General features: G+C 41.7%; 1 protein-coding gene across 1 annotated transcript; it reads left to right on the forward strand.

Annotated features, from left to right (window-relative positions):
- Positions 1-11,221: 11,221 nt before the first annotated feature.
- LOC124671441 (serine/arginine-rich splicing factor SC35-like) lies at positions 11,222-15,519 on the forward strand. Its single transcript, XM_047207845.1, has 8 exons — positions 11,222-11,350; positions 11,438-11,516; positions 11,610-11,689; positions 11,767-11,833; positions 14,189-14,260; positions 14,532-14,747; positions 14,826-15,183; positions 15,277-15,519. The coding sequence occupies exons 1-8, from the start codon at positions 11,275-11,277 to the stop codon at positions 15,280-15,282; spliced, it is 954 nt and encodes a 317-aa protein (XP_047063801.1). The 5' UTR covers positions 11,222-11,274; the 3' UTR covers positions 15,283-15,519.
- Positions 15,520-21,226: the final 5,707 nt, after the last annotated feature.

The raw sequence follows: 21,226 nt of genomic DNA on the forward strand, positions 1-21,226 counted from the left end.
GGGCGTTGATGCTCTTTTTATCTTTAGTTTGAGTACTTTGTATCTTTGTGGCATAGTGGGATGAAGCGGCCCGGACTAACTTTACATGACCGCGTTCATGAGACTTGTTCCTCGTTCGACATGCAACTTGTATTGCATAAGAGGCTTTGCGGGTGTCTGTCTCTCCTACTATAGTGAAGATTCAACTTACTCTTCTATTGACAACACTAGTATCACCGTTGTGGTTCATGTTCGTAGGTAGATTAGATCTTACTCGAAAACCCTAAACCACGTAAAATATGCAAACCAAATTAGAGACGTCTAACTTGTTTTTGCAGGGTTTGGTGATGTGATATGGCCATGATGTGATGATGAATATGTATGAGATGATCATTATTGTACTGTGGCAACCGGCAGGAGCCTTATGGTTGTCTTTAAATTTCATGTTGAGTAGTATTTCAAAGTAGTTGTAATAGTTGCTACATGAGGTGAACAACCATGAAGACGGCGCCATGAACCTTGACGCTACGCCGACGATGATGGAGATCATGCCCGTTGATGATGGAGATCATGTCCGTGCTTTGGAGATGAAGATCGAAGGCGCAAAGACTAAAGGGCCATATCATATCACATATGAATTGCATGTGATGTTAATCCTTTATGCATCTTATTTTGCTTAGATCGCGACGGTAGCATTATAAGATGATCCCTCACATTAATATCAAGATAATAAAGTGTTCTCCCCTCGTATGCACCGTTGTACAGATCGTCGTTCGAAGCATCTCGTGATGATCGGATGTGATTGATTCAACGTTCACATACAACGGGTGTAAGCCATGTTGCACACGCGGAATACTTGGGTTTGCTTGACGAGCCTAGCATGTACAGATATGGCCTCGGGACAACGGAAACCGAAAGGTTGAACACGAGTCATATGGATGATATGATCAACATGTTGATGTTCACCATTGAAGCTACATCATCTCACGTGATGATCGGTTTTGGTGTAGTGGATTTGGATCGTGTACCACATAACAACTATGAGGGATGTTGTATTAAGTGGGAGTTCATTAGTAATTAGATTAAAACATGAACAAATTATCATAAACATAGTCCGAGTAGTATTTTGAATTAATTTTGTAGTATTGGCATCCGTTTTCTACCATGCGCTAGTCTTGTAATTGAGATAGAAATACTGTTAAGTCCGATAAGAAACTTTACGGACTGGTACCGTATTGTTAAAGAATCAAGAAATGATTAAGTCCTATTGCAAACTTTTAGTAAACCTCACATTGTTGATTCAAAGAGTTGTGGTTTCAATTAGTACCTAAAGTTATCTTGTCTCCGTAAAACATGAAGTTCAAATCTGTTTGAAAAATAAGGAGCTGAAAATTTAGTTTTCGTAAATAATCAAGGTATGAGATATATGTGATATCTAAGACCTTATTGCAAGATGATAGAATATATTTTGGTGAGACTACATAAACTCATAAGTTTTATGGGAATGTACGAAGGTTGAAGACGCAAGGCGTCCCAATCCTCCAACTATTGGGGCACTAACGATATTCGCATATCCATGAAGTGATTGTCCTTAGTATGCACCGTTGCTAAGACTCGTCGTTTTGAAGCATCACGTGATGATCGGGTGTTATAGATTCTACGTGTGCTTACAACGGGTGCAAGCTAGATTTGCACATGCAAATACCAAGGTTAAAACTTTACGAGCCTAGCATGTACGTACATGGTCTCGAAAGTCGTCATGATATGATGGATAAAATTATGAGTGAAATTGTTCATCATATTACAAGGTTACTAATAGTGAAATCCGGAACACTTATCATATGATGATCAACTTCAAAGTAAGAACCTCAAGGTTATTGGTATTTGACCAACAAACCTAGAAGTTAATGATGTTGAAGTGTTTTCTGAATAATGAGGAAAGCTAAAAGAGAAACTGCAAAAGATATTTTGGCAAAAATAAAAGAAAAGACTAGAAAGTCTAGCTCAGCTGTATATAAATGATATACATGTTATGGTTGTATTCCTAGTTAAGTCACACTATGAAATTCTTGGGTATTAGTACTATATTGGTTGGTATGAAGTGTCATACAAAACAACGCAATACAAGAATACAATGGCCTAAGTGATCGACAAGGAATATGATAGGAATGCACGTCTAGAACAAAATAAAGTGTTATTATGTTCGTCGTTGGCATTCTATCTAGCCCTTAGAATTTATAATAAAGAACTTAATAATTGTTATTTTGCTCGGTCAAATGAAAACAATGAGTTGTTCAAATTATGACATTACTCCATGTACGATGGATAAGTTATTATAAATCTTAATGGTGAAACACACATACATAACACTGCCGCTAAAATGCCATAAGGCAAATGATTTGAATTCCACTTATTTGTGGAACCGCCATTTAGGTCATGTTAGAAAGAAACGCATGAAGGAACTCCATGTAAATGGATTTTTGGAGTCATTTGATTTTTGAATCATTTGGCGCTTGCAAATCTTTTCTAAAGAGAATGATTAAAATACCGTTCATAGGCCAAGAGTTGAACGAGCAACTAACTTAGTGGAAAAATACATGATGATGTATATGGTTCACTGGGCATAGTTGTGTGCGGGAGATTCTTATACTTCATGAAAACTTTCAACAATGAATTGAGTATATATGTGGATATATTCAATAAGGAAGAAGTTTGAAACATTTGAATGGATTCAAATAAATTTCAGCATGAAGTGGAAATCATCGTAATAGAAAAGTCAAATATCTATGATTGGATCATGGTGAAAATATTTGAATTACGAGTTTTAGCGAACATCTAAGAGAGTCATGAAATTGTTCTACAACTCACATTTCTTGGAGTATCACAATGATGATATAATATCCGAGAGATGTATCCAAACCTTGTTGGATTAATGATGAGATAAAATATATTGATGCCATTATATTTTTGTGGATTATGCTTTAGTGACTACCGCTTTTACACTGAATAGAGCATCATCATGATCCGTTGAAATGACACCATACAAGTTATGGCATGGGTATAAACCCTAATAGTCAACCAAAATCGGATGAATGTCTTTGTTGGTTATCCCAGAGATTTATTTTGGAATTCTTCCCACGAGACAAAGACAAAAGTGTTTGTCAATGTTTCTTATTTCCGAGAAATTGTTTCGAGTGAAGTATTTGAGTGGGAGGACAATATAATTTGATAAGGTTTATGAACCTGAGCATAATGATCGAGTAGCGCAAGCATCGGAATTGGTTTCGAAAGCGGCCACGACGATCATGGCTCTCATGACTACAAAGTGTTTTAGCCATGGAGATCGAAGTACATATTGAACCTTGTAGGTATGGTTTACTTTGTGATCAAATAAATGATTTGTGGACAAAGGATTGATTTTGAACAATGATAAACCAACTACAAAACAAAGAAGTTATGATGGGCCCCGACTCCGTTAAAATGGCCATGCGCCATGAAATCCAAGATAGATGAATACTTTATGAAAGTAAATGGATCTATGAAATTGATAGACTTGGATGAAATATCCTTGAAGAAAGCTTGACTTATCGAAAAATTGTTTACGACAAAGTTCAAAGAGTTGAATACGATAAGATTAGATCTTTCGTAGCAATGCTTATAGTCTATGTGGATTATTCTAGTAATCACTACATATTTCTTTTATGAGATATGCTAGTAGGATGGCAAAATACACTACTTAACAGAAGTATGTATACAAGATACAACCAAGAGTTTTGCTGGTCCGTGGAATACTAGATAGGTATACAAGCTTCAATTGGATGAAGTAAGTATCACGGAGTTGGAATCTTCACCGGATGAAATAGTCAAAGAGTTTTTGATTTCATCGTAGACGATGAAGAGGCTTGCATTTGCAAGAAATTAAGTGGGAGCGCTAAGACACATTTATAATACTTTATGTAGGTGACATATAGTTGGTTATAAATGATGTAATTATATACTTGATTAAAAAGGTTTCATTGAGAATTAACTTCAATGAAAGGATATGGATCGAAACAAATTTAGTGTCAAGATCTATGAAGATAGATTGAAACACATAAATAAGTTTAAGTCAAAGTACATATGATGGATATTGAAGTAGTTCAATATAGAAATATTAAGAAAATGTTCTTGTCATGTGAAGGTTTAACAAGACTTGAGTGTATCTGACACTCAATGAGTAAAAACACATGAGTGATTATAGATCACGAATAATATGTACACAATCAGATATCATGTGCTATAAAGTGTTATGAGCATATACCAGAATGATTCATATGATGATCATTGGACGACAGTAAGAATATCCTTGAGTACTTTAGAAGAACTAAGGATATATATTTTTTTTTTGTATGAAGAAATGACAAACAAATCGCTGTAAGGTGTTACACCGATATTGGTTTTGTCACATATAAAATATAATTTCAATCTCAAATTAGACTAAGTGTTGTTTAAAAGGTAGCACAATGAGCTAGAAGTTGTCTATGCTAGATTTAGAAGAGTTCTAAATATTGTGACGGATTCTACAAAAGAAGGCAGAGTATGTCATTATTTTGACAATGACAAAGGATGTTAAGTCAAGAGGTTCTTTGAGAACTTTGTGTAGTTCCGACAGAGTCGTAACTTTGAAGCTATATTGTGTGTGACAATATTAGTGACATATTTCGATACAGCGGAATTAAGGTTCCACCAGAAGATCAAACATATTTAATGCCGACTCATTTGGAAATGAGTGATGCGTTGAGACGCAAATGAATTACAAAATACATACGTTTCTGAGCGTGTCCGATCCGTTGACTAAAAACCTCTCCCGTGAGCAACACATGATAAAGCACCATAAGGCCAAGGTGTTATATCTTTACAAATGTAAACTAGATTATTGACTCTAGTGCAAGTGGGAGACTCGAAGGAGATATGCCCTAGAGGCAATAATAAAGTGGTTATTATTTATATCTTTATGTTTATGATAAATGTTTATATATCATGCTATAATTGTATTAACCGAAACATTAGTACATGTGTGATATGTAGACAAACAAAGAGTCCCTAGTATGCCTCTTAACTAGCTTGTTGATTAATGGATGATTAGTTTCATAATCATGAACATTGGATGTTATTAATAACAAGGTTATATCATTGTATGAATGATGTAATGGACACACCCAATTAAGCGTAGCATAAGATCTCGTCATTAAGTTATTTGCTATAAGCTTTCGATACATAGTTACCTAGTCCTTATGACCATGAGATCATGTAAATCACTTATACCGGAAAGGTACTTTGATTACATCAAACGCCACTCGCGTAAATGGGTGGTTATAAAGGTGGGATTAAGTATCCGGAAAGTATGAGTTGAGGCATATGGATCAACAGTGGGATTTGTCCATCCCGATGACGGATAGATATACTCTGGGCCCTCTCGGTGGAATGTCGTCTAATGTCTTGCAAGCATATGAATAAGTTCATAAGAGACCACATACCACGGTACGAGTAAAGAGTACTTGTCGGGAGACGAGGTTGAACAAGGTATAGAGTGATACCGATGATCAAACCTCGGACAAGTAAAAATATCGCGTGACAAAGGGAATTGGTATCGTATGTGAATGGTTCATTCGATCACCGAAGTCATCGTTGAATATGTGGGAGCCATTATGGATCTCCGGATCCCGCTATTGGTTATTGGTCGGAGTGAGTACTCAACCATGTCCGCATAGTTCACGAACCGTAGGGTGACACACTTAAAGTTGGATGTTGAAATGGTAGAACTTGAATATGGAATGGAGTTCGAATATTTGTTCGGAGTCCCGGATGAGATCCCGGACATCACGAGGAGTTCCGAATGGTCCGGAGAATAAGATTCATATATAGGAAGTCATATTCCAAGTTTGGAAATGATCCGGTGCATTTATGGCAGGTTCTAGAAGGTTCTAGAAAAATCCGGAAGAAATCACCATGGAAAGTAGAGTCCCGGAGGGACTCCACCTTGCATGGCCAGCCAACCCTAAAGGGGAGGAGTCCAAGGTGGACTCCCCTAGGGTGGCCGGCCAAGCCCCTCATGGAAGGGGGAATCCCACCCCAAGTGGGATTCCCACCTTGGGTAGGTTTCCCTACATATGGGAGGTTCCATTGTTGGGGTCTTATTCGAAGACTTGGATACCAACACTTGGGGATTTCCACCTATATAATGAGGAGGAGAGGGAGGGGGCTGCCCACTCTTTGGCTCAGCCTTGGCCGCACCCCTTAGAGGGCCGGCGCCCAACCCCCCTCTCTCCCCAAACCCTAGCTTCTTCTCCTCCTCCACTTCTCCCGCATATGCTTAGAGAAGCTCCGCCGGAGATCTCCACCGCCACCGCCACCACGCCGTCGTGCTCGCCGGATTCAAGGAGGAGCTACTACTTCCGCTGCCCGCCGGAACGGGGAGGTGGACGTCGTCTTCATCAACAACCGAACGTGTGACCGAGTACGGAGGTGCTGCCCGTTCGTGGCGCCGGAAGCGATCGTGATCAAGATCTTCTACGCGCTTTTGCAAGCGGCAAGTGAACATCTACCGCAGCAACAAGAGCCTACTCTTGTAGGCTTTGGAATCTCTTCAAGGGTGAGACTCGATAAACCCCTCGTTGCTACCGTCTTCTAGATTGCATCTTGGCTTGGATTGCGTGTTCGCGGTAGGAAAATTTTTGTTTTCTATGCAACGTTATCTTACAGAGATAACGTCCTTCATGGGAGCCGCTCTTGAAAGTCTGGTTGATGAGGTAGTTAGAGTGCCCACTACCATTCGTTGACAACAACAAACACCTCTCAAAATTTTACTTTTATGCTCTCTTTATGTTTTCAAAACCAAAGCTCTAGCACAAATATAGCAATCAATGCTTCCCTCTTTGAAGGACCTTTCTTTTACTTTTATGTTGAGTCAGTTCACCTATCTCTTTCCACCTCAAGAAGCAAACACTTGTGTGAACTGTGCATTGATTCCTACATACTTGCATATTGCACTTGTTATATTACTTTACATTGACAATATCCATGAGATACACATGTTACAAGTTGAAAGCAACCGCTGAAACTTAATCTTCCTTTGTGTTGCTTCAATACCTTTACTTTGATTTATTGCTTTATGAGTTAACTCTTGTGCAAGACTTATTGATGCTTGTCTTTAAGTACTATTCATGAAAAGTCTTTGCTTTATGATTCAGTTGTTTACTCATGTCATTACCATTGTTTTGATCGCTGCATTCATTACATGTGCTTACAATAGTATGATCAAGGTTATGATGGCATGACACTCCAGAAATTATCTTTGTTATCGTTTACCTGCTCGGGACGAGCAGAACTAAGCTTGGGGATGCTGGTACGTCTCCGACGTATCGATAATTTCTTATGTTCCATGCTACATTATTGATGATATCTACATGTTTTATACACATTATATGTCCTATTTATGCATTTTCCGGCACTAACCTATTAACGAGATGCCGAAGAGCCAGTTGTTGTTTTCTGCTGTTTTTGGTTTCAGAAATCCTAGTAAAGAAATATTCTCGGAATTGGACGAAATCAACGCCCGGGGTCCTATTTTTGCACGAAGCTTCCGGAAGACCGAGGGGAAAGGAAGTGGGGCCACGAGGCGCCGACACGCTAGGGCGGCGCGGCCCGGCCCCCGGCCGCGCCGCCCTGGCGTGTGGGGCCCTCGTGTGGCCCCCGCGTTGCCCTTCCGCCTACTTAAAGCCTCCGTCGCGAAACCCCCGGCACCGAGAGCCACGATACGGAAAACCCTACCGAGACGCCGCCGCCGCCAATCCCATCTCGGGGGATTCTGGAGATCACCTCCGGCACCCCGCCGGAGAGGGGATTCATCTCCCGGAGGACTCTTCATCGCCATGATCGCCTCCCGGAGTGATGAGTGAGTAGTTCACCCCTGGACTATGGGTCCATAGCAGTAGCTAGATGGTTGTCTTCTCCTCATTGTGCTTTATTGTTGGATCTTGTGAGCTACCTAACATGATCAAGATCATCTATCTGTAATACTATATGTTGTGTTTGTCGGGATCCGATGGATAGAGAATACTATGTTATGTTAATTATCAATCTATTACCTATGTGTTGTTTATGATCTTGCATGCTCTCCGTTATTAGTAGAGGCTCGGCCAAGTTTTTGCTCTTAACTCCAAGAGGGAGTATTTATGCTCGATAGTGGGTTCATGCCTCCATTAAATCCGGGACGAGTGATGTAAAGTTCTAAGGTTGTGGATGTGCTCGTTGCCACTAGGGATAAGACATTGATGCTATGTCTAAGGATGTAGTTATTGATTACATTACGCACCATACTTAATGCAATTGTCCGTTGTTTTGCAACTTAATACCGGAAGGGGTTCGGATGATAACTCGAAGATGGACTTTTTAGGCATAGATGCATGCCTGGATAGCGGTCTATGTACTTTGTCGTAATGCCCAACTAAATCTCACTATATTTATCATATCATGTATGTGCATTGTTATGCCCTCTCTATTTGTCAATTGCCCGACTGTAATTTGTTCACCCAACATGCTTTTATCTTATGGGAGAGACACCTCTAGTGAACTGTGGACCCCGGTGCTATTCTTTACATCGCATACAATCTACTGCAATACTTGTTTACTGTTTTCTGCAAACAATCATCTTCCACACAATACGGTTAACCCTTGTTACAGCAAGCCGGTGAGATTGACAACCTCACTGTTTCGTTGGGGCAAAGTACTTTGGTTGTGTTGTGCAGGTTCCACGTTGGCGCCGGAATCCCTGGTGTTGCGCCGCATTACATTCCGCCACCATCAACCTTGAACGTGCTTCTTGGCTCCTCCTGGTTCGATAAACCTTGGTTTCTTTCTGAGGGAAAACTTGCTACTGTCTGCATCACACTTTCCTCTTGGGATTCCCAACGGACGTGTGTCAACTGCACGCATCATTGGTTGCATCCAACGTTTCCATTCTAAGAAATATGCCCTAGGATTTGACCTGCCAAATTTGAGCACATCTTCAAAATGCATCATAAATTGAAGTGCGTTACCATAAGAAAGATATACACATACATCCATCAAGAACAAAAGAGAGGAGAGAAAATAAATGAAAAGCCACATCTTAAAGTTATTTAAAACGGAAAATGATAGTTGTAAGTTTAAATAGTTTCTTCTCCTACATTTTGCAGAAATGAACATTATCAAAGAAACTTGATACAAAAATGACAAAATCATAGATATTATTATATTTTGTTCTATCCATGAGTTATTGTAATGTTCCTTGAATATCAATATCGGGCAACTTGTATTGATTGGAAATTACGTGAACTATTTGTGAAACTCTTTTCCTTGTATGGTTTTCTAAAGTTGTTCCTAGTCGGAGTTCATGTGAGGACACACGTGAATGTTAGACTAGATATCAATTGGCTGATGACTATGTTTCACAAGTCATATATATGGATATGTCAAACCAATGATGTGTACACATGTGATGAACATGGGGTTGGATTGATCCAACACTACAAAGGGTAATTAAACTTGCAGTTCTCTCTCTACACAATATGAACGCTTGTCCTTAGACCTGAGATAGTCGCATCTACTTGAGATGTGAATCGACATACTTAGGGGCTATCAAACGCTACAAGGTAGTTATAAATCTAACTTTCTGGTTTATCCTAACATGCTGCAAGACATGGTCAATCAAGAAGGGATTTGCTCCTCTCTTCATGAGGGATATCTCTGGGCCCCTCGAGTGATCAGATCCAGAAATGCGTGATCATGCTACATAAGGTTACGATTTAGCCTTGTAAGGATTCCAAATCACATGATCGAGAATGAGTGGTTAGCTTGGAGCTAACTGAATATTGTGAGGCAAAGGGAAAAGCATGTACATAACATTGTGATGGTTTGTTCGATGTAATCTTTACGCACGTCTAGGAGTTGGCATGTGTTGTTAGATGCTGCTACCAACTATTGTCCGTGTAGAAGTACCCATGTCATGTATATTCGCATATGAACTTATAGAGTCACACACTTGAGCGGTTGGAAGCCTAATTCGGATTAGATCCGCATTAGGCTTAGCCTCTTAGGGTACTAATGGGTATCAAGTGTTGAAACCCAATAGGAGAATGTCTATATAAGTGAGGGTGGGGCGAGCTGATTAGGATCCAACCACTTTACCCAACCGCCACTCCTCTCACGCCTCAGTTGCACGTGCGGACCTAGCAGTGCAGCGTGCGATGCTTCCACTCAATATGTGTCGATACCTTGAAGGTGTTTCATCTGTAGCACTTGAACGAGCCGCACAAGAAAGAGATGTTCGTGGAACGAGGAGGAGAACATAGTACGACTACAATGCTCGACGTGCTTCATCGAGTTCCACAACTGCGTGTCTAGTGGGAATCCCGTGATCATTGACTGCAACAATCCTGATTTACGCGGTGGAAGTTTTTTGTTTTGTGCTAGTGTAGCCTATCCGTATCCTTACACTCGTGTGCCCTCAAACTCAACTAAACAATCTTTAACTAGCTTTCTAGCAAAGAAATAAAACAATCTATGATTAGCTTATCCTAGAACACAATACATGCTATGCTTGCGCTCGATGGCCAGCCCAAAGCTATGTTTGGATCCTAGATATGATGCAGCAGGCTAAAACTAGACCGGTAACCAAACACATTTCTCCGTGTCGAAGATTTATAAGTACTCGCTCTATATTAAACTGTGTATCTTAGTTTATTAAAACATTAAATAACATAGAGTTTAAACATTATGTAGAAAAAATATATCAATATCTACAACGTCAAACATATCAAATCAATACAAATACATATGAAATCAATATTATTAGACCCTCAAAAAATCAGTATTATTAGAATCATCAAGAAATATAAGTTCATTTCATATGTATTTGATGTTGTACATGTCGTTATATTTCTTCACATATTACTTGGGAAAAAATAATACGCAATGCATTTTGGCATTGAGGAGTAGTTTTTTTTCTTTGAATTACTGGCCGCCAAATTGGCCCATCAAATGATTACACTACGCCATCTGTCGCATTCGTGAGCCCATCTGCGCCCTTTCGCGAGCCCAGTGCTGCACAGTAAAAATAAAAATCATACGAAAAGCATTGCCTGCCGATAAGCTTTTTTCTCGCTGAACCCACTCCCACTGCCCAGTGCGCTCCCGACTCAGCTGCTCCCGTCCCCGTCGCTCTTGGCGCCGGAGCCCTAAACCCTAGGCCTCGCCGTCGGCGGAGGCGGCGGCGCGATGTCGCACTTCGGGAGGTCGGGCCCGCCGGACATCCGCGACACCTTCTCGCTCCTCGTCCTCAACATCAGCTTCCGTGAGGAAACCCTAACCCTAGCCGAATCGCTCCCCCGAGGTGTTCGCTCCGTCTAATCCCTCCCTCCCGCGCCCTTCTCCTCCGCAGGAACAACGGCTGACGACCTACACCCGCTCTTCGACCGCTACGGCAAGGTCGTGGACGTCTTCATTCCGCGGGATCGGAGGTGAGGAGCCGCGCGGCCCTGAGCAATCAGTGTTGTCAATTTCTTCTTCGATGTTCGATGGATTCGTTCTGAAAGTTTGTGGATGTTCTCAAGGACTGGGGACTCTAGGGGTTTCGCCTTCGTGCGGTACAAGTACGCTGATGAGGCTCAGAAGGCTGTAGATCGGCTTGATGGTGCGGCACTGACTCCCCCGTATTTTCCGTGGAAAAATTTGGGTGCATTTATGGCTCACTAATACTGTTTTGCGTAGGGCGTAATGTGGATGGCAGGAACATCATGGTGCAGTTTGCCAAGTATGGCCCTAATGCGGAGCCAATGTAAGTGGATTCTTCCGAGCATGGTGAAGTGTGGTATGCATTTTGGTAGGTAATTACTTTTGTGAACATAGATATTAGGTTGCAGGCCTCGTTTTGCATAAGCCATCTTTATGTCATGTAGCCTGGAGATTTATTCGATGATTAGATATTTGGTTCATATATTTACATGGTTTATTGATCTGGTGAAATAGTCCATGCCACTCTCTGCTGTCTATCAGCGTTTCTCTTAATCAGTGTGACAGTTTAATGATTGTTTTGCTGAAACCATTTTTTTACTTAGGTTTGCTGTTCTAAAAAGGTCTACCTAAACCTTGATAAGTATATTCTTGGATTATTTTTGAGGGAAGGCCACCTTGGCTAGCTTTATTAATATCAAATACTGGTTACATTGTTCACGAGAGTTTGTAAATAAAACTAGGGGGTTCATCGATCCAATTACAAGAGTTTTTTTTAATCAAAGCAAAACCTAGCTATTTGATGCGCCACTTCATTCACCTTTCTCGGACAATGAGTGAACTCAACCTTCCCAATGTTTCCCGGCTTCCCGCGTTCATCAAACAATCTGCATAAACCACAGTTGTTTCATTCCACATCTGTTCCTGGCCCGAGCAATAGTGCATTACCTAATTAGAATCCGGTTGTGCTTCTACCGCATTAGCTCCAATTGAGACTGCAAGTTCCAGCCCATGCTTCTGCCATATGAGGTGATGCTACATTAAGTTTTAAGGAATTTGCTCGAGGCTTCTCCCACGCCTGTTTAGCAATTGCAGGCTGCGCCTTCGTTGCTTTAGCATAATTTGCAGCAAGCCCTCTGATCGATGTTGCACACATGGAAATAGGAGGGATAGTCTCACCGTGAGTTCTTCTACTTCTCAACCACCATATGTACCAACATGTAATTAATTCCTGCAGTTTAAAGCTTGTATATCTGGGCACAGTATTTGGAGATGAGCGCAAAAATTCCTCCGTCATCACAGATCCTGAGCGATTAGTTTGCATGGCGTCAGATATTATATTGTCCAGACCCAGAGCTCTCCATAGATCAGCAGCAGTTTGGCATTGGAACAGCATATGTAAGACATCTTCAGGGAACAGATTATACATGGGACACTGGCCCGATGTTCCGATGTGCCTATTAACCAGAATCGATTTGAGGGTTAGGATTCCATGAAGGGCACGCCAACAGAAATTTTTCACTCAATATGATATGCCGATAGAATTCCATGCAAGGTACGGCTAGTTTCCATAGATTTTTGTATATAGGGTTATCAAGCGCAGTACCTTGAACTAAATCATGGCCAGTCTGTCCATTATACTGATGTTGCCACTCAATATGATATGCCGATCTCACAGAGAATGCTCCAGATCAGTTTCCCTTCCATGAAATGAAACCCTCGAAGGCATTAAAGCTGAGGGGAATTTGCAATACTCTGCGTGGATTTTGAATGTCAATGTTTAGACTTTAGAGTTTCATTTGAGTATTTGACGCAAGCCTAGAGGTATAATTAGATGGGGTCATAAAATAATGAGGGGAAACTTTGCCCTTATTTTGATAAAATTAATAATTATGGACAAAAGTGTAGGAACAGTTGACCCAACTTATGTTTCTTTAAATATTGTTTGTTTGGTGTTGAATAGTTGATTAGTGCCAGTGTCAAATAATTAGTTGTGATATGATGGTGCCTGGCTGGTGAAATATTAAAGTTCTGATGTTATAATACTTGTGAATGTTTAATTGCTGCAGCTAGGATTAAATGGCAATGTTTATGTATTTACATTATGCCTTATATGTTAAGCTTAATTACAGAATGGAGATTATTTTCATTGCGCTTTTTGTTGGTTTTCTCAAAGTCTGGCTTGTAAGGTTGTAATATGCATTATCGCCTAAACCCTAAACCCTCGACCCAACTATGTTGTTATTTTTCTCTTTTGGAGTTGAGGTACTACTATTAGAGCGTGTTCATTGTGTGATCTCTATGTTGCCGATCTGTGATTTTATATGCATTGTTAAGAATATTTTCTTTAAATACTGTTTGTATGGTGTTGAATAGTTAATTAGGGCCAGTGTCAAATAATTAGCTGTGATGTGTATTTTATGGGACGATACCTGGCTTGTGAAACATTGAAGTTATGATGTTATAATACTCGTTAAATTTTAATCGCTGCAGTTCTGATCAAATGGCATTGTTTTCTGTATTTGCATTATGTCTTATATGTAAGTTCTAATTACAGGATTGAGATTATTTTCGCATCGTGCTTTTTATTAGTTTTCTCAAAGTCTTGCTTGTAAGGTCGTAATATGCATTATCACCATAATTTTCTTTACTTTTGTTCATGTTCTGTTAATTCATGTAGCCGTAAAGGAAGGGTCATTGAGGAAGTTGAGAAATCTGGTGACAGGTCAAGAAGCCGTAGCCCTAGGGCAAGGTGAAATTTAATTTCTTTCCTTTACAATACTTTTGGAGTTTACAGACATTGTTTAAAACATGCAATTCTAGATATTCTAATTGTTCTAATGGCCCTATCAACAACATGTTTCCGGACATTCACTATCTTTGTTAGATAATAATTGTCTGCATAAGCTCCACTACTGCAGATCAGCTACTTCTCTAGTGTTGTCTAAGCACTTCTTCTTTTGTCATGGTTTCTTTAATTTGAGTAGTCATGGCAATTACAGTGCATTTATTGCTCTAATCAGGCACAGAGATGGCCGTAGAGACAGGGATCATAAGAGGCGTAGTCGCAGCAGGAGCAGAGAAAGGCATGGGCGTGATAGGGATAGAGATCGTCGTCGTCACAGCCGAAGCCCAAGCCGGAGTTTAAGCCCTGACTATAAAAACCGTCGTAGAACAAGGGATGATCATAAGCGCAGGAGCAAGAGCAGGAGCAGAAGTCGAAGCGGCTCATACCATAGGTGCTTAACCACTGTTTCATAGTTCTAGTTTCTAATCATGGTTATGTTTCAAACTGCTAATTTGTTCTTTCCTGCTAGTGCTTCACCTACTCGCCGCGGTGCTAGTCCTCGCAAGAGCCCAGCACCTCGCAGGAGCCCAACTCCACACAGCAGAAGCCCAGCACCACGCAGCAGGAGCCCAGCACCACGCAGCAGGAGCCCAGCACCACGCAGCAGGAGCCCAAAACAACGCAGCAGGAGCCCAGCACCACACAGCAGGAGCCCAAAATCACGCAACAGGAGCCTAACACCACATAGCAGGAGTCCAACACCACCCAAGAGCCCCTTAGATGAAAGTTCCAGAAAGCAGACAAATGGAAAAGGTTCACCTCCCTCACGCAGTGTTTCACTATCACCACGGCGTGCTAGCTCTCGTAGCCCAGGCAGCGATGGCAAGGTACAGATGATGTTCAACTGCTGGTTATATGGTGTGGCCTCATATTTAATATATTTAAGCGTCTAACTTTGGAAATAAAAAATCTGTTGTCAGGAGTGAAGCTTGCTGTGATGCCAGAGAACAGGGGACTGCCATAATTTGGCTGAGCATGATGGGAGCAGCACTGAGCTGCTATTCAAGGTTGCTAGCTGTGCTTTGTGGTTTCTTAGATGTGTTTTTCAGTACTATCAGAATTACGCTGTTGGTTTGTGTTTGACTTTATCATGCTTTATCTTGATACTGTTGTATTAACTTGTCAAAATGTTTTGTGCATTTTTTAGTTATCTGTTCGTGAGATGGGTTGCAGTTGCCCCTAGAATGATATTGAACTGGATCACTCATGGTGGATGATGCTCTTGCTGTTGAGTCATCGTTGTGGTGTTAATGTTCCTGCTGGTGCTGCTGATGATTATCATGACGGTGCTGATGCTGGTTGCAGTCAGATTGTATCAATTACTGATACAGATGCTGTTGATCGATGCGATCTCACCTTTTTTTTAGATACTTGCATCCTTTTGTTCAACAGATTCCTAGCCAAATCATGAAATATAATATGGATCTCATGATCGGTAACAATTCCCTACCATAGCAGTACCCATATTCTTCATAGTTTTCGTACTCCTGTTATACTGATTAGGGTAGTGTTAGCTTTTCCACCGTTGATTCTTCCGTATTTTCGTGGTTTAGAGTTCAGTTTTCTGCTGATGATGATAAATAGTTGTCATGAGTTGGACTATTAACTAAGAAACTAAACGATTGTTCCCCCTAACATTTGTAGTAGTGGTTCCTAGTGTTTTCTAATCTCTACTTATATTTCTTACTCAACTGTAGCGAATTTCTGTCTTTGCTTTGCTTCTCCGTGAGCATCTTTATTTTTCCCAAAGCTTGTACCTGGAGGCGATTTTACAGACTAGGCTACAAGCATTCTTCTGGCCAGCGATTCTACAAACTATGCTACACCTGAAGGAGTAGATGCACACATTCAGGTCCTACTTATTCAGTAGAGATACAAGCAAAGACTACTGTAAGCAGCCTGAGCATGGCCAATTTATCTGCTCATTCAGAAGCAGGTGCTTTCCTCTCAACAATGTTGTTTACTATTGGACGTACAAGACTGACACCGGCGGCCACTGCTGTCGACGAGGCCAACGTCGTCTGCATGGCTTGGGATTGGGATTGGGATTGAGTTGTTATTTTTTGGTTGCTAGGAGATGGATGCCAAAACGGAGATCATCTGCAGCATCTACAACTTGGTGTATACCTTGGTCTACCTTTGAGAAGGACGAGCAGGTGGAAGGAGGCCGAGCAGGGGAGGGTCGAACAGTCGTTGTTTGGCACGCAATCGTCTAATACTCCGTGTGTGATTTCAGTTTGGCACCAAGTCTACGCGCTAGGAGATCAGTTTGTTTTCAAATACTAGCGGAGTTAAATGGGGGAAGAGAGAGCCATCTGATTGAAATGGAGGGCTGATTCAATAATAACTTTACACAGAGGAGCCGAGCTCATATAATATACTAGTTTCAGCACTAGTATTGAACTGAGAGACAAGCACGGGAATTTTCCAAAAGAGCAACACGCATGCAAGTTACAATCTGTGTGGTTGAATTCTCAACAAGAATCGTCGGGAGAGATGAATTGGTGTTTTAATCCAAAACAAAACTAGTAGGAAAAAATGCGTCCCACAATGAATTTCTCCATGAGTTATTTTCCACGCAAAAATATTGATTTGCAAGGTGGAATGACTTCATTTGTGATCCAGCGTTGAATATTCCTTTTTCTGGAACCGCTCCATTCTATTTCTCTTGCCAACCGAACATGAGAATGGTTCCACCGTTACATTTCACTTGTGACCTCAACCAAACACACCTTAGTTTTAAATTTCCTAACTGAATAGTACAATGTCTAGGGCATTTGAATTACACAATCTAGGGCATTTGAATTACACAATCTGAAAAGAAGGGAATTACTCTGCAATGCAATTTAGCATATAAAACAATTATATCCTTTTTTTACAACCAATCACAATTACATCTGGGGCAGTTGTTCTTTTAATAACTCGCTTTATAAATGAAGCCACTTGCGCTTTAAATACCGCGAGTGGAACCATGAAGCGCGGCACCTTCTTTCTCAACGAGGGCAAAGCTTCAACCTTAGCAGCGGTGGCGGAGGGAGGAGGAGAAGCGAACTATGAGAGCTTGAGTGCCTTGGCCGTCGTGGGCCGCTTGTCAGGATTGAATGTGAGAAGCCCTTGCAACACGTGAAATCCTTGCCGTGAAAACTTCCCTCACGGGAAGATATCCCCGAGCATGTTGTGCTCCTGCCCCTCCGGAAGCACTTGCATCAACTTGTCGGTGAGTGGGAGGGACTTGAACTGCAACACCTTGTCAGTGAGCGGCAGGGACTTGAACTCCGGCCACATTCAATCATCGGGCATACCGAGCACTAGGAAAATACTCCAGAGATGTGGTCCGCATTGTCATGGTGGTCAACGCCACCATCATCTTTGCCACAGAGTGCATGGACCGTTGGATGAAGAATGACCAGCGCACAATGCCCTCTAAGCGCACACTGCTCATCTCCCAATGACATGGCCGATGTGCTCTGCTGACTGCTACCCGACACATCCGACTTCTTCTACTTGGGCCGACATCCATGCCGACCTGACGCTGCTTTGGCCACATGATTTTTTGTCTGCGATTTGTATTAGTTCAATTTCAAGTGCAAGATTCATGCACATCGAGCCCTTCTTCCCTGCCTTCCCCATGTTGCTTAGGTCAGGTTAGTTGCTTGCTTTTTTTTTTTGAAAGTAAGTTGCTTGCTTTTCGTTGTATAACTGAGGCCAGTCTACCCACATGAGGGTCAGGTTAGGGAAGATAACTAGGTCATCTCCTAAATCCGGTTGTGCTCGGGTATATATGTATATATACCCTCCACTTAGGCCGGATGGTCCGATCCTCGAGGGGGCTTATCATCCAGCACCTTGACTAAAGCCACTGTAGCCAAATGATGGGTATATATAAAATGTAGGGATTTTTAAGATTGGGTGAATGGCTTAGGTTAGAGTGGTTGTTAGAGTTGTACATTCCCTTTTCCTATATTCCCCAGTGTATGAGGGGCTTATCTGCACATTGTAACACATGTACATGTACTGGCCTATGGCCCTCTGTGAATACTAGTTGCTCATTCACAACATGGTATCAGAGCTCTAGGTTTAGCTCTTTGCATGTTGCAACTCCGTGCTCGATCCGCGCCGCCGCCGATGTTCTTTCCGGCCGCCGCTACTCCACCTTCTTCTTTCTCTCCCGTTGTAGTCGGGATCGAAGTCTTTGCCCACATTCGTTGGGTTTTGAGCTCAAAATCGAGCTCCAAATCGGGCTCAAAATCGAGCTCCTGCTGCCCCGATCCGCTGTCTCCGGCCATCTTCGGCCCAGTTCCGGCCATCACCGGCGCCGTTCCCGGCCGGCCCGCTCCGCTCCCGGCCGCGCCGCCCCGTCCCCTGCCGGCGCTATCCCCGGCTGGCCCTCTCCGCCCCGCCGCTGGCCGCGCCGCCCATCTCCGGCGCTGCCCCGCTGATGACCCACAAGTATAGGGGATCGCAACAGTCTTCGAGGGAAGTAAAACCCAATTTATTGATTAGACACAGGGGAGCCAAAGAATATTTGTAAGCCTTAACAGCGGAGTTGTCAATTCAGCTGCACTCGGAAACGGACTTGCTCGCAAGAGTTTATCGATAGTAACAGCTTTATAGCAAGAGCGATAGTGAAATATCAGCAGCAGTGTAACAAAGACAGCAGTAGTAATCGTAGTAAACAACAGGATTAAAATACTGTAGGCAAGGGATGGATGAACGGGCGCTGCATGGATGAGAGAACTCATGTAACAATCAAGGTAGGGCATTTGCAGATAATAATAAAGCGGTATCCAAGTACTAAACAATCCATAGGCATGTGTTCCATATATAGTCGTACGTGCTCGCAATGAGAAACTTGCACAACATCTTTTGTCCTACCAGCCGGTGGCAGCCGAGCCTCTAGGGAATCTACTGGAAATCAAGGTACTCCTTTTAATAGAGCACCGGAGCAAAGCATTAACACTCCGTGAACACATGTGATCCTCATATCACCGCCTTCCCCTCCGGTTGTCCCAATTCTTGTCACTTTGGGGCGTCGGGTTCCGGAAAGCAATATGTGTATACAACTTGCAGGTAAGATCATAAAACAATGAATATCATCATGAAACAATAACATGTTCAGATCCGAGATCATGGCACTCGGGCCCTAGTGACAAGCATTAAGCATAACAAGTTGCAACAATATCATAAAAGTACCAATTACGGATACTAGGCACTATGCCCTAACAATCTTATGCTATTACATGACCAATCTCATCAATCCCTACCATCCCCTTCAGCCTACAGCGGGGGAATTACTCACACATGGATGGGGGAAACATGGTTGGTCGATGGAGAGGCGTCGGTGGTGATGATGGCGATGATCTCCTCCAATTCCCCGTCCCGGCGGAGTGCCAGAACGGAGTTTCTGGTCCCGAGACGGAGTTTCGCGATGGCGGCGGTGTTCTGGATGTCTTCTGGCGATTTCGTCTAACCCCCGTGCGTTTTTAGGTCGAAGCCCTTAAGTAGTCCAGAGGGGGGCACCTGGGGCTGCCCGAGGCGCCGCCACCACAGGCCGGCGCGGCCCAGGGGCCTGCCGCGCCGCCTGGTGGGGTGGCTGCCTTGTAACATCCCAAATTTTCAAAATAAAACAAATTAATTTCCCTAGTTCCAAATTTTGGAACCAACAAAAACTTTTATTAAATTAAGTGTGATACATAGTAATCTTGCCTAATTCTTGTGCTATTGCCATGATTGCTTGTTATAGTAGTTTGTAATAACCTTAAACCCTAAACCTCACCCCTCTTTTCACCATCCTAGTTAAAATAAAATAAAAGGAAATTAAATAAGAAAAGGCATATGTGCCTATGGCTAGTTTTATATATCTTTACCCTAAGCTTTTCTACTTTGCTTAGAGGTTTGGAAAGCCTTCATAACCCTTACCTAGTGCTTACCAAACCTAACTCAAGTTGTTTCCAAAGAAAATATAAAGAAACTAAAAATGCCATAGAGGCATATAAGAGTAAAATAGCAAATATGTGAATTTAAGAATTTTGACCCTAAGACATGTTGTGAATGGTTGGATCACTCCTATATACCATTTCAACCCTCAACAACACCATTTGGGTCAAGCCAAGTCAAATTAAAACTCAAATGCAACATATGCATAGAGGCATATGTGACACATAGCCATTTCACCAAACTTTGACCTAGGACTTTAAACCTTGACCAAATGATGTGACACCATCTCCAAACCTAATATAACACTAAATTGACCCTAACCCATGCCCAAGTAAAGCAAGGGGAACAATTTACAAAAATAATGAAATTTGACACATCATCTCTTATGTGTTATGGCTAATTTTGCAAATCTTTGAACAAGACCTTTTGAAATGGTTTCAATGGTTTGGAAATGTTTATAAACTAATAAGAATCACATTAGAGTTAAGAAAAGTCAAATCAAATGGAGTGAAATCAAATAGGGAGAAAATCCCAATTTCACTCACATACACATAAGGCCAATTTTGCAAATCTTCACCAAAAGCCACCATTGCTTGATCTATGGTTTGTAAAACTCTTATATATGATAAACAAACACAAATGCATCAAAGAAACCAGAATCAAATCCAAGGAAATCTCAAAACCAACATACATGTGATAATGGTCAAAAGTGACTTTTATAAAATGTTCCCTACTTTACCCCCTGGTTTTGACTTTTCTTCAAACCAACCTTGGTCAACTCTTGCCATTTCATCCAAGAACTTGCCAAGTTGAACAACTTTCATGTTGACCACCATTGCTAATGTTGACCAGGTTGACCAGAATGAATTTGACAAGTGGTGATGTTGAAACAAAGTGAAGATGACCCCAAATTTGAAACTTTGCAAATCAACT

Source organism: Lolium rigidum, chromosome 1, assembly GCF_022539505.1.
Source record: "Lolium rigidum isolate FL_2022 chromosome 1, APGP_CSIRO_Lrig_0.1, whole genome shotgun sequence".
Classification (NCBI taxonomy): domain Eukaryota; kingdom Viridiplantae; phylum Streptophyta; class Magnoliopsida; order Poales; family Poaceae; genus Lolium; species Lolium rigidum.